The 12,892-nt window shown below is 35.9% G+C and overlaps 1 protein-coding gene and 2 pseudogenes across 2 annotated transcripts; all 3 read right to left on the bottom strand.

The window, feature by feature from the left end:
• Positions 1-62: 62 nt before the first annotated feature.
• On the bottom strand, positions 63-1,365 carry LOC103322105 (transcription factor TCP20 pseudogene; annotated as a pseudogene). The gene is made up of 2 exons (XR_016124643.1): positions 335-1,365; positions 63-252 (listed from the first exon to the last, which is right to left on the bottom strand). The product of XR_016124643.1 is annotated as a transcription factor TCP20 pseudogene (transcript).
• Positions 1,366-3,489: 2,124 nt separating this feature from the next.
• On the bottom strand, positions 3,490-5,049 carry LOC148919884 (uncharacterized; annotated as a pseudogene).
• A 631-nt stretch (positions 5,050-5,680) lies between these two features.
• On the bottom strand, positions 5,681-9,262 carry G6PD2 (glucose-6-phosphate dehydrogenase 2). The gene is made up of 10 exons (XM_008223985.3): positions 8,757-9,262; positions 8,325-8,557; positions 8,142-8,236; positions 7,887-8,001; positions 7,447-7,652; positions 7,212-7,361; positions 6,990-7,110; positions 6,671-6,900; positions 6,378-6,578; positions 5,681-6,154 (listed from the first exon to the last, which is right to left on the bottom strand). Exons 1-10 carry the CDS (start codon positions 8,989-8,991, stop codon positions 5,905-5,907), a joined length of 1,836 nt encoding a protein of 611 aa, XP_008222207.1. The 5' UTR covers positions 8,992-9,262; the 3' UTR covers positions 5,681-5,904.
• Between the last annotated feature and the right edge of the window lie 3,630 nt (positions 9,263-12,892).

Raw genomic sequence — 12,892 nt, 5'->3', positions numbered from 1 at the left:
TATATATATATATATATATATATATAAATAAAGACTCAGTGAAACAGGAACCAGATCATATCTAAATGAAATTGCATACCTGCACTGCATGAAATCTTATATAGTATATGCTCAACATTTCAACAATTTTTTTGGTTGGATGCAAGCAGCAGCCATATTCTAATTGGGACATGATAGCACACACATCAAAAAACGAACCAGAAATAGAAAGCAAATCCAATCTCCAAGCCATTTTTCTCTTCATACTTCATCCTGCATGTGACAAAATTAAACATTCAAAAAAAGAATTTCCAATAAAGGAGACTCTGAAAGAAAGAGAGAGATAGAGAACCACCTGATCAAATGAAAAATACTGAAAGAAGGGTAACCCAGCAAAAGCTAGTATCTGAGCTATTTTGATTTTCTCTTCTGTTTTTATCATTGAAAATCATTCATTCGTATCAGATGGCTGCTGATGCTGCTGCTGCTGATTGAAGGAAGCTACACCACCTGGCCTCTGCCCTTTGTGCTGGTGAAATTGGGTCAAAGCTTGAGAACTCACCACCCCAATATGACCATCCTGTGAGAGCCCAAGCTCTAAACCTGGAACTTGCTGGTTGCTTCCACTTAGAATTGTGGGAAAACCCATTGACCCCAAATTCATACCAGGAACATCAAACCCATGAAACCCAAACTTATGCTGCATGATGTTCAAGTTTTCACTCCCAAAATTGACTGTTGCCTGACCAGAATTTTGATCAAAGCCAGACCTAACCCCACTGAGAAAGGGCAAGGGCCAAACCCCACTTGCTACATTAGATCTGCCCATATGAAATGCCCAGTTGGCACTGCCTTCAGACCCAACACTTGGTCTTATTAGTCCTTCCATCCTTGTATGCAACCCAGAAGAAACAGAGGAAACAGAGCTCCCCTGTTCAGAAACAGAGGACCCTGCGGCTGCAAGAGCTGAAGCAGGTACAGTTCCAGAGCCAGTGGCAGCTATAATTGATGGCTCAGCTTGCTGCAGCAGCCACTGAATTGTTTCCCCATCAGACTTGTGACCCAATTCTCTGGTCAATTGAAAAACCCTAGCTGCACACAAGGCAGGCATCCGTATTCTTCTCCCTCTACCATCCACCTTTTTGTGCCTGTCCTTGTTGGAGCTCCTCTTGGGCGCCAGGTGCTTCTTGTTTTCATCATCTTTGTTTGCTTTCAGAATCTGCAAGTCCTTGATTTGCGCAGGCTTGTTCTCTGCCATGTCTGCTTTTGTGGGATCAGGCTCAGCTCAGGACCCAAAATGGTGGGCACCTCTTGTTGGGGACGATGATGTAAGCCCTTTGGCTCAGTGAGAGAAGGAAGTTGGGGTGGCGTTTGAAATTTGAAGGCCACTTCTCAAGGCTTGTTCTTTTATTGGCACGCGTAAATTTGCCAATGGGAAATATCTTGAAATTCAATAATTGAAATCGGAAAGTTACAACTCGTACCGCCACTCTCTCTCTCTCTCTCTCTCTCACGCTATTTCCTTTTTCTTTTTCTTTTTTTTCTTCTTCGGTTTCTTGTTACCTGCTCCAAAATATGGGAACATCACATACTATTTCCTCCAAATTTTTAAGTGCTTCATATTTATCTATTTATTTATTTAAAAACCATATATTAAAAATGATGAAATACAAATTACATAAGATTTTTTATATAAGAACATCCTCGATGATATTCGAGGGAACCTCTTACTATGTAAATATACATGATAAAGATAAAGTATAGTGGACTAATCTATGCACCACTGTATTAGTGTCACGACTTACATATTCTACCATACTATGAGACATGTGACTTAAAATATAAAATATTCATATTATAACACATGAGTTAATAATATCACTTACAGATGAACTTTTAACCGTGATAAACGTCAAAAGCTACATTATGCCTTAAGTAAGTTGTGTGGATAGTTAAGGCAGTGAGGCGTCTATTGTGCCTCAAAAGTAGTAACTGATTGGCTAGGCTTGGCTCTCTAAATTCTAATAGAGCCTTTGCATAGTTTCAACTGTTTTTGACACTAAGGAGATTGATAGTAATGGGTCCAAATTGGCATGAAAAAAATGATGAAATGGTCTAAGCGTTTGGTGCAAACAATAATTAAGTAGGCCCCTTTGATTTTTGATTGAATGAGGAATTGCCCCTATTTTCTTTGATCATTTGACAACTCATCACATGAAACGTGGGAGATACAGCCAAAAAACCAAGGACACAAATCATCCAACTTGATGAGCATACATAAAAGAAGACGTGACTTCATAACCATAGCAGATAATGTTTGCAAGAATATTTTATTAGTAAATTTGTAAAGCAAACGAAATTTGCAAAATCTTTTTAAAAACTTGCAAACAAAAGAGTGGATGACTTTGCTTAATGTCTTTATTTTCGTCGACGTTGGTTTCTTTAATGAATGAATTATGAATGGGTAGGTAGGTATGAGATATGCATCTGATTCTTGTGTTATTTTTTCATGTGTTGGCCATCGAGGAGTCAAAAAGGGATCTTTATAAAATTTGCTATTGACAAATCACCCAAATTCTAAAGTTTATGGTGAAATTCTTTCTTTAAAAACGAGTAGGTTTACAGATAAAACCCATTCTTTTGTTCTACTTTTTTTTAAAAAGAAAAAGAAAAAAAAAAGTAGTTTGCTCTTAATTTTCTGACCTTTTTGGCCAAAGACGGAAAGTAAAGGAGAGTGGTTTCATCCCAATGTTCATATATGGTCGTTTTTTTAGATTTTGAGGGCCTTGTGCGAAATTTAAATTGGGGCCTCACATAATCTAATACAAAAATACTATGTAAATTTTTTTTTCCATAACTTAATGTCATAAAACAATTTTTTTTATACAAATTTATAAATAAACCCAATCCTAGACATGTATTTATAAAAAAAGCCATGCATTATTTAAACATAGAAACACACCCAAAATCAACCCCAAAGTCAACTTTTTTGGTGTGTTTATAAATGGGTTTTGAATGTGTAATGATGAGTTTTGGGTGTGTTTATAAAATGTTTTGGGTGTTGGGTTTTTTTTATAATTTCAACATCCATTTTGGGTGTTTTAGTGAAACTCCCTTTTTTTTATAACTAAAAGTCACCATCAATAAACATGTAATGACAATAAGAAATCAAATTCATAAAAAATTAAATGTTTCCATTTCATAAAGTTAAATATTAGTATGTTTGATATAAAAATAAGCTTCTTATGCCTCCATAAGATCCCTTGCTACCTCCAATAAGCAATCTGTGTTTAATAGGATAAAAAATTGTCAATCATAAACAAAAAAGTAGTTGCACACAAATGTTATTAACAAATTAGATTATACTACAAACAGAAAAGTAACAACAAAAACATGCTTGACTATCCAAAAATCACTCACATTGTATTTGTTGTCTTTATTTGCAGAATTAAAACTATTATGTGAACTTCCCCCCAATTTTTTTTTTAAAAACACACAACAAATACAATACTAATGTCTAAAAATTGATCGTCTTGAATTTTTAGAAGAGAAATCATCAATCAAATGATCATAATCAAGTTTTTCTAGAAGTTCACTTTCAATTGAAATCAAAGCTAGTCCATTGAATATTTCTTGCAACATAGTTGATCGCAAGTATGATTTTAACAATTTTAATTTTGAAAAACTTCTTTATGCAAATGCAACAGTAACAGGAATAGTCAATAGAATTCTATATGCAATGGATGCATTTGGAAAACTATTTAAACTTTTCAAAAAATCTAATATTGCAGTAGTTGTGATTTTTTCTTTTGGTAAACACTCCCGTAAAACTTTCAAATCAACAAATAAATCTTCCACACCGACATCAGAAAACTTGTCATTTTTCAAAATGCTTTCCAGATGACTGCAACAAGTCTTCAAATTGTCGTCATCGAATGAATTTAACTTCTTGGAAATAAACAAAAACCCAAAAATATTCTCATACTCTTGATGTTGTTGAAACCTTCTCCGTAAAGAACCAATAGCTTGATCCACTAAATACAAGAAATAATCAATTCTAAACTTTTCTTAAGCTGATTCAGGAACCGATTGGGATGGCTCACAAGCATTCTCATCAAAATATTTTTTTCTATGATTTTTTGCTTCTCACGAAACACCGGGTCAATGGTCTCCTGAATTTGAATTGAGACTTGAATCTGACTATTTAATTTTGAGTGGTCTTTATGAATTTAGGAATTAGGGTTTTCTCTTTTTGGTGATGAAATTCCTGAAATTGAAAGAATAACAAAATTTGTCAAAGGATTGAAAAAAAAACCAAAGAGAGATTGATGAATCATGATGATTACTTACCCGAAAATCAAAGTTTAAGGGAAATAAGAAGCCATGAAGTTATGTTTTTGTTTTTATTTTTAAGTTGGGGGGAAGGGGGGATATATATACTGTTGCTAAAGGGATAAGCACTGAAAAGTCAACTCCGCCACATATGCTTTTGTGCTAATATATAACACGCTAAAATATATATACAATTCCTATAATATTAATATATATATATATATAATATGAAGAAATTTTTTTTTCCAGGGGCTTTGTGCTGTGGTGCCACTTGCACCACTCTAGGGCTGCCCCTATGTTCATACCTACGATTCATGTGATGATTCTTGGCTAGCCTATGGTGTTAAAACATGTCAAAAGATAAACCCTATGGTGTTTGGTTTGTAGGAAATGGAGTCTTGAATGATAAATAATTTATTTTCCTTTGTTTGGTAAGTCTAAATTTGGGAAAATGATTTTCATCTTCCTTTCCCTTGAGAAATTAATTTTAAATAATTGAAAAAAATTTATGCTTTTTTTCCCACGTTTGCATATTTCTAATTTAAGACAAATTTTTTTAAATACAAACGATACATTTTGTTTAGTTTTCCAAATATCCTCTTACAAATTGTTGTTCCCAATTCATGCACAAACAAATATGAAAAAGGAAATCAAATAATATTTTTCAATTACTTTCCCAAACATTATCAAACATAGAAAACGGATAAAAGGCATAAGAACTGATTTCCATGAATTCATTTTCGCTAACCAGATGCCTAAGAGGGTTTTCGTCTGCTGTGGCCTATGGCCAAAGGCCAAGAGAGAAAAAAAGAAAAAAAGAAAAGAAAAAGTCAACTGCAGGTCGGAACAAATGTGGCTTCAAAATTTGGGCCTCAGTAGATGACCCATTTTCTAATTTCGAACCGGGCTGAGGGTTAATGTACGACAATAAAAAAAACCTGCTAATTAAGTTTTATCTAGGGCATTTGGATGATGTTCTATCTCTTAACCGCTGGATCAAACTAATCAATTTATTCCAAACGGTAAGAAATAGGGCATCATCTGTTTCCTTAGATAAGGCATTCACTAGAATTCGAAGCTGATTATTATCGTTAGAATTTGTCATTTGAGTCTCAATCCTGGCATCAATTTTCAGGTTACATTCTCCGTCTGTATTTTGAGAGTAAATTTCTAGAGTTTGTTTGGATTTGCTCTTGTTGCCTTCACTCTGCCACAAGGCATTTGGCTTTCAATGTAATTCGCATGCCTGCACAGTGAAACTCAACTTACTATTAAGCCTCTGTTTCTTAATCAGTGCTAGGAAACAGATTCAAAGTACACTAATTATCAAGTAATTAATTTACACATATACATGCCGGGACTGCATTACTGGAGAAGAAACCTGGAGTGAATTTACTTCAATGTTTCTTAACGTTGACAAAGAGCAGATTTCACAAAAACTCAAGGATAATCCAAGTCCTAGTTCTAATTGCTTGTTAATTAGTAAGACCACACTCCTAATCTACCCGGAACAAATTACAAAGCAAAAATTTCGAAAAAAATTTATTCCATTTCGCTCTGATAGCAATGGAAATGAGGACTTCGCTCAGAGAGTCACTGCTCCACACCAACATCACCCCACCGGACTTTGTACCTTGCTGCAAGATAGTGTGCCCCAACAGGACCCCTACTTCCGTAAGGGTAGTACTCGGGAATAATCTTCTTCTCTTCTATCTCTTTCAATAAGGGTGTGAAGAGTGCCCAAGCAGCATCAAGTTCATCACTCCGAATAAATAGCCTCCTTTCCCCTTCAATAGCATCCAGCAGAAGCCTCTCATAAGCATCCGGAATCTCCTTTGAATATCTACAAATAACATGCCAAACAGATTTGGTTAAACATTTTAGTATTTGTCCAAAACATAAAATAGACAATCATAAAAAATAACCATAAGTAGTGTTGAGTACGGTTTCACTGAACTAGTATCATACAGTAAGAGTCTAATTCTGATATTACAATTAACAATATTTCATAGCAAGTACAAGATTAAACCCTTTGGTCGAATATATATATAACTTCTGAAATTTACCTGGCTGCGTAGTGAAGATTTAGGTTACTCCTGTCCAACCTCATTCCCAAACCAGGGACTTTGTTATTGATCTTCAGCAAAATAGCTTCATCAGGCTGCACTCGGATAACAAGCTCATTTGTCGCTCGATCAAGATCTGTTCCGATATTTCGATTATACAAATTTCCAGGCACATGACGAAACTGTACCCTTATCTCAGCCCTGGAAAAAAAAATTAAAGAAACAACTATGAGTCGAGATATCAAAAACTCAGTAAATAAAACAAGAATTAGGTTATATCCCTAATTGATCACCTCTTATTATGCAATGCTTTCCCAGCTTTCATGAGGAAAGGAACCCCATCCCATCTTGCATTGTCTATGAAGAGGGCAGCTGCAGCAAATGTTGGAGTCAAGCTGTCTTTGGGTACAGTCTTGTCATCCGTGTAGGCTGGGTAAGTAATACCTCCTCTAACATGGCTCTTGTATTGCCCCGTGACCACATTTTCAAGTTGCAATGGCCTCATAGAACGTAAAACTTTAACCTGGCACCGAGCAAGCAATATAAATAAAGGAAAGAGGAAAGTTATAATATATGGTACTAAAGCAGTCTCATTTCAGGTATTTGTAAAACCTTCTCGTTTCTGATATCTTCTGCATCCAAACTGACAGGGGTTTCCATTGCAAAGAGTGCCAGTATCTGAAGCAAGTGATTCTGCATTATATCTCTTATTATCCCATAATTGTCAAAGTACCTACATCCACGGCAAGGAAGAAGGGTTTAGGAAAGATTAGAAATTCATGCCCAACTTCCGACCCCATAAAAGGGTTATGCCTACTTAGGAAAGAAAATTACCCTCCACGTCCTTCAGTGCCAAAATCTTCAGAGAATATTAACTGTACATTTCTTATATACTGCCTTGACCATAAGGGTTCGAAAATAAGGTTGGAGAAGCGGAGAACTGAAAGGTTTTCCACAAGCTCCTTGCCCAGATAGTGGTCTATCCTGTTAACAGAAAAAAGAACCTTATATTAGCTTATGGTCCATAATCATTGCATGATCAAAACCAACCCGGTCCAAAAAAATCTACCTGAATATTTGATCCTCTTCTAGGTACTGCTTGAGGGCCTTGGTCAAAGCCGCAGAGGATTCTGAATCTCGACCAAAGGGTTTCTCAACAATAACCCTGGTCCAGCCGTTACCAGATGAGGCTGACGAGCTAGCACAGCGAACAGCATCTATGAATATGTTTGGAGGGATAGATAGATAGAACAGGCGATGAGGAACTCTTCCCCCCTACACATGCAGTTCCTTGTCAATCTAAATGGAAGTAGGACTAAAATGGAGAAAATAACTAACTTGAATGTCATTGAAATGGACGATAATATAAAGTACACATGAGCAAGTCTGATATGCAAAGGAACTTAAAATTCATCCAAACTCCAAATCTCGAGCAGAATGCAAAGTATAAACATCATATGCACATAGATGTTTAGTTTATAAAGTACACCATATGAACATATAAAGTACCTCATGTTCCTTTAGTTTCTTGTCCAGCTTCGCGAAATCTTCCTGTGAATCATACTGACCAGAATGGTAGAAACATCTTTGAAGAAATTGCTCCATTTTTTCGCCACAATTCTCCCTGAAGTTCCAACAAAACAATATCACATACCAATCAACTCAGCAAAAGAACTGTCAAATACTAGTTAGAGCTTTCAATCAAAGTATACATAACAAAGCAAAGCAACCTCATTTTACAAACAAGAATAAAGCTTGGCTCACCTCTTGTCAATCCTGCAAGTAAGCGTCTTGCTAACCATGTCTCTGAGCTCCGCATCAGTCATCTTACTCCGAGCATAACCGTAAATAGTAAAATGCTGCAACAAAACATCACATTATTTTCCACCGATCAATCCAATATATGGGAATAGAGTAAATCAAATGAAAGAAAAACAAAATCCACACCTCAGGGAGGCAACCCTCGTAATAAAGTGCGAAAAGTGCAGGGAATATCTTCTTCTTAGCAAGGTCCCCAGAAGCCCCAACCACAGTGATACTGACAGTTGAGTCTTTTTCATTGACATTAAACCCAGTTATGTCTTTAGATTCCCTGGAAGATGGAGCTGAAAATAACCCATCTTTCAATTTCTCGAAAGGAGTTTCATTCTCAATTGGGTTCACTACTGGCGCCACTGGGCCTACATTAATAAATGACAATAAGTATATAAATAAATCAAAAGGCGGAAGCTCTTAACGCAAGAACAGAACAATCTGATGATTTCTGATGGCATCTAAAATTCAAAGAATTGGTCTAAGGTTGTTAGCAAATCAATAAAATTAAACAACCATAGACTCAGATGCAATCAAGATAAGCTCACAAAAACTGAAGAAGCTAACCGTCTTGCATGTGGACAGCATTTTTCTCCGAAACGGATTGAGATTGCAGAGAAACCTTAGCTGAAACAAAACGTTTCGGAGTGGAAGGCACTGCAATACGTTGCAGGCGTCCGTGTGCAGATGAATAAGAAGGTAAATACGATACTGAAGACGACGACGATGGAGATGAAGACGAAGATGAAGGCGGCAATGGCGAGTAAGTGTGGCAACAATGGGTAGATGGAAGAGTCGACATCTTTCTCTCTCTCTTTCTGTTTCTGTTTTTTTGTTTCTTTTGGGTTCAGAACAGAGAGAACAAGTTGGGTTGGGGTTTGGGTTAAGGTCGGAGGAGACGAGGAGTTAAGAAGGGAGAAACTTGGGAAACATCGAAGGGGGTCGGATTATCAGAGAGGCCCTTTGAGATCTCCGAAAGGATGTTTTGTCTTCTTTCTTTGCCTTGCCAAGTTGCCCAACAAACCAACCACATTACCATATGCAGCTTACAAGGAAGGGACAAGTCTTGTTTCAACTTTGATTCCTCCTTCTAATTAGGTTTTATCATGTAATTAAAATAATGAATCATTCTATCAATTATTATTAAAATGTTAAATAGAAAGTGAATGGCTAAAGCAATGTAGGCCCGAGTCACAATGGACTACTTCCATTAGCCCATTTTGTAATGGTAATGAGCCGAATTTGAATTTTGCTATGAGCTATTGAATAAGTTTAAGGCTTAATATCACAAAACGTTTTTAAGGTTTACGAAACTATCATATTGTATCCTTAATATTTTTCTGTGTCATTTATGGTCCTCAAGATTAATATGTGTGATCACAAATGGTCCCTACTGTTAGGTTTCGTCAAAAGCTCCAGTTAGTTTGCTAACGTGGTATTTATATATATATATATATATATATATTAAAACATCCCTGAGATTCACGCATTATCACAAATGGATCTTGCGAATTTTTTTAATTTAAAATTCATAAATTATTAGTTTTCTTTTTAAAATTATTTAAAAATATATATTGTATTTTAAATACACGTGACACTATATTTTTTTGAAGTTTTTTAAAAATAATTTAAAATTCATAAAATTTTGGTTAAGGACCATTTGTGATAGGTGCGTGAACCTCAGGGATGTTTTGTGATATATATATATATACAGCAGACTAACGAAATTTTTGACGGAACCTAACGGCAGGGACCATATGTGATCACACATGCTTACCTTGAGGACCACGAATGACCAAAAAAAAAAAAAAAAAAAAGTAAGGATGCAATCTGATAGTTTTGTAAACCTTAGGGACGTTTTGTCATATTAAGCCTAAGTTTAATAATTAATTATGATTGTTGAAGAAAAATGTGAACCTCCCAACATAATTTTACCACCACTAATTAAATAATTAGATTTTATTATTTTAAGTTCGACCCATTTGAGACGTAGTGTCTCTTAATTACAATCCATTGCTTCAAGGGAACACCCTTTGATTCCATAATAAAGAAACAGAACGTGTGTATTTGGTTTTGCAGCTGCCCATAAGTCGAATCTCAGGGTGCCTACGTATCCACTGCGGGAATCAAGCCACTCATAGTTCAAAGAATTGCAATGAATAAATGACTCATTGCGAGAGAAATTTGATTTGAATTGCATTGAAAAGTGTTTGAGTGAATTTAGCTGAATAAATCAGGGATTCGATATGGAATTGTGTTTGGAGGCAAATTTGGACAAGAATAAACCGGGGATTCTGTTCGGATTTAAGATTTGGAAATTAATGGGTAAATGTGGCCCACTAATTAAGATTGTGTCTTCGAGGCAATTTGGAGAGGTTAAAATTTTCATATGTAGATGACCCATGGATTCAAATTTAGTTGCAATTGCGTCTATTGGGGTGCTAAACTGCTTACTTACCGTTGACAAGATCAAACCAACGTAGTTTCAAAAAGATTGTTTAATTTGCATGTTATTGTATCACTCGGGGCTTTGGCGTGGTTTTGTACCACTTGGGATTTGATGTGGTTTTGTATAACTTGAGATTTGGTGTGGTTTTGTACCACTTGAGTCGTCACTCGACCATTTGGGAATTAATGGGACTTTTTTTATTTATGTATAATTATTATATAAATTTGAGCCCATTAATCCATAATTACATATTGGAATATGTAAAATAATTAACTGATGCTGGAAACTCCTCGTTTTCTTATAGCTGCTGGAAACTCTTCTTCTTCCAACAGTTGTATTGTCTTGGTACTGTAAAAGCCTTTATTAATTCTAACGACTGTAAAAGGTTTGCCTATATATGTAGCCTGTTGTACTGATATCTATATGATGAATAAGAATCTCAAACTTCACCGGGGATGTAGGTTCAAAATTGCCGGACCTCGTTAAACTTGTGTTGTTCTGTTTTCTTCTTTTTCTATGATTTCTATATGGTATTAGAGCAAGACCTTTGAAAATCATGTCTCTTTGTCTTCTCAATGGGTGATTCTTCTGGGAGAGCTTCTATTTTTTCCGGCGAATCCGATGGGAATCCTAATCTTCGCCTTTGTTCAGTTCTTCTAAATGGATTTAACTATATTCCTTGGTCAAGAGCTGTCAGTTTGGCTCTTGGAGGAAGATTGAAACTTGGCTTCATCAATGGAAATATTCATGCTCCTCCTGTTGATGATCCAAAGTATGAGGATTGGTTCTGCAAGGATCAACTTGTCATGTCTTGGTTGCTCAACTCTATAGAGCCTCAAGTTGTTAAGATTTTCAGTTTTTTTTTATTATGCGCAACATCTTTGGATTGCTGTCAAAGAAATGTATGGAAATCAAAATAATGCAGCCATGGTTTTTCAACTAAAGAAGGATATTGTTAGGGTATATGAAGATGGAAAACCTTTTATTGAACATATGGAAAGCTTAAAGGTATGTGGAATGAGCTAGATCTTTACAGACCACAGACTACTGATTTAGCCACCCTTTTGAAAATGGTTGAAGAGGATAAAATTTTCCAACTCTTGGCAAGTTTGGATGCAGATTATGAAGACTTACGCACTCACATTTTGATGAGTGCTGAAATGCCTTCTTTCAATACTGTTTGTACTACTATTCAATGAGAAAAGGTAAGGAAGAAAGTCATGAACGTAGAAACCTCAGGCGCTGGAAGTTCTGAATCTAAAGCTTTTGTAGTTGGTGCTAAAAGACAAGCAAGAAAAAATTTCAAAGGAAAGAAAGGCAATTTGAAGTGTAGTCATTACGAACAAAAAGGTCACACCAAGGATAGGTGTTGGATTCTCCACCCTCATTTGAAACCAAAATTTGGAAAGGAAGGAAACAGAGAACAAAAACACAGTGCCAATCAAGTTTCTGCTGCTGATGATTTTGAAAAATTCACTACCAACCCTTCAGTTTTTCTTGGTGAGTTTGCTGCGTATCTCCACCAAAAAAATGAGAATCCCAATCGTAAAATTGATGCAAGTGTCTCTAATAATGCTAGAGCAAATCTAGCCTCAAACTCTGCTGCTCTTCTTGGACAGTTTGCTAATTTTCTTCAACAATATGAAAAGTTCTCTACTTCTGATGTCTCAGGTATTGTCAAAGCCTTTGTGACTGCACTTATTTCTAGCACTATGTCAAATGTTTGGGTTATAGATTCGGGAGCCACCGATCACATGATGAATAAAAAACAGTATCTTTGTGATTTTAAGAATTTCACTAAGGCTCACTCTGCCGCTGTAGCTAATGGTACTGATGTCTTAGTTTTGGACCAAGGGAAGGTTAAATTTCTTGGTACAGATGTTGAGTCTATTGCCTTATATGTGCCATAGTTCCCTTTTCAGTTATTGTTAGTAGGAAGACTAACAAATTCCTTAAACTATGATGCCATTTTTTCTCCTTTTAATGTGATTTTTCAGGATCGAATTACCAAGAAGAAGATTGGTGAAGGTGTTTACTCAAATGGATTGTATATTCTTCATCATTTTCCTAACAACTCAAGAAGGCTCCAAGTCAATTCTCTCCCAAATCGTGTTTTGTGAAGCTTATTTCCAGCACTAGATAAGGCATCCTAAGATTGTGAGATTTGTCATTTTTCAAAATAAACACGTCTACCATTTAGTCATTCATTGTCAAAAACCACCAGACCTTCTGAGATTGTTCACTCAGATGTATG

Source organism: Prunus mume, linkage group LG2 (genome assembly GCF_029339155.1).
Source record: "Prunus mume cultivar Tortuosa linkage group LG2, ASM2933915v1, whole genome shotgun sequence".
In the NCBI taxonomy this organism is placed as follows: domain Eukaryota; kingdom Viridiplantae; phylum Streptophyta; class Magnoliopsida; order Rosales; family Rosaceae; genus Prunus; species Prunus mume.
The sequence above is the reverse complement of the archived record's forward strand: the minus strand, read 5'-3'. Positions and strand labels throughout refer to the sequence as shown.

Excerpts from the sequence above, each read along its gene's own strand:
- G6PD2 (XM_008223985.3), bottom strand. The coding sequence starts at position 8,991 with ATGTCGACTCTTCCATCTACCCATTGTTGCCACACTTACTCGCCATTG. Across the intron at positions 8,237-8,324 it reads ACGAGGGTTGCCTCCCTGAG|CATTTTACTATTTACGGTTA; the intron begins GTGTGGATTTTG and ends GTTTTGTTGCAG. Across the intron at positions 6,579-6,670 it reads AAAGCATTGCATAATAAGAG|GGCTGAGATAAGGGTACAGT; the intron begins GTGATCAATTAG and ends TTTTTTTTCCAG.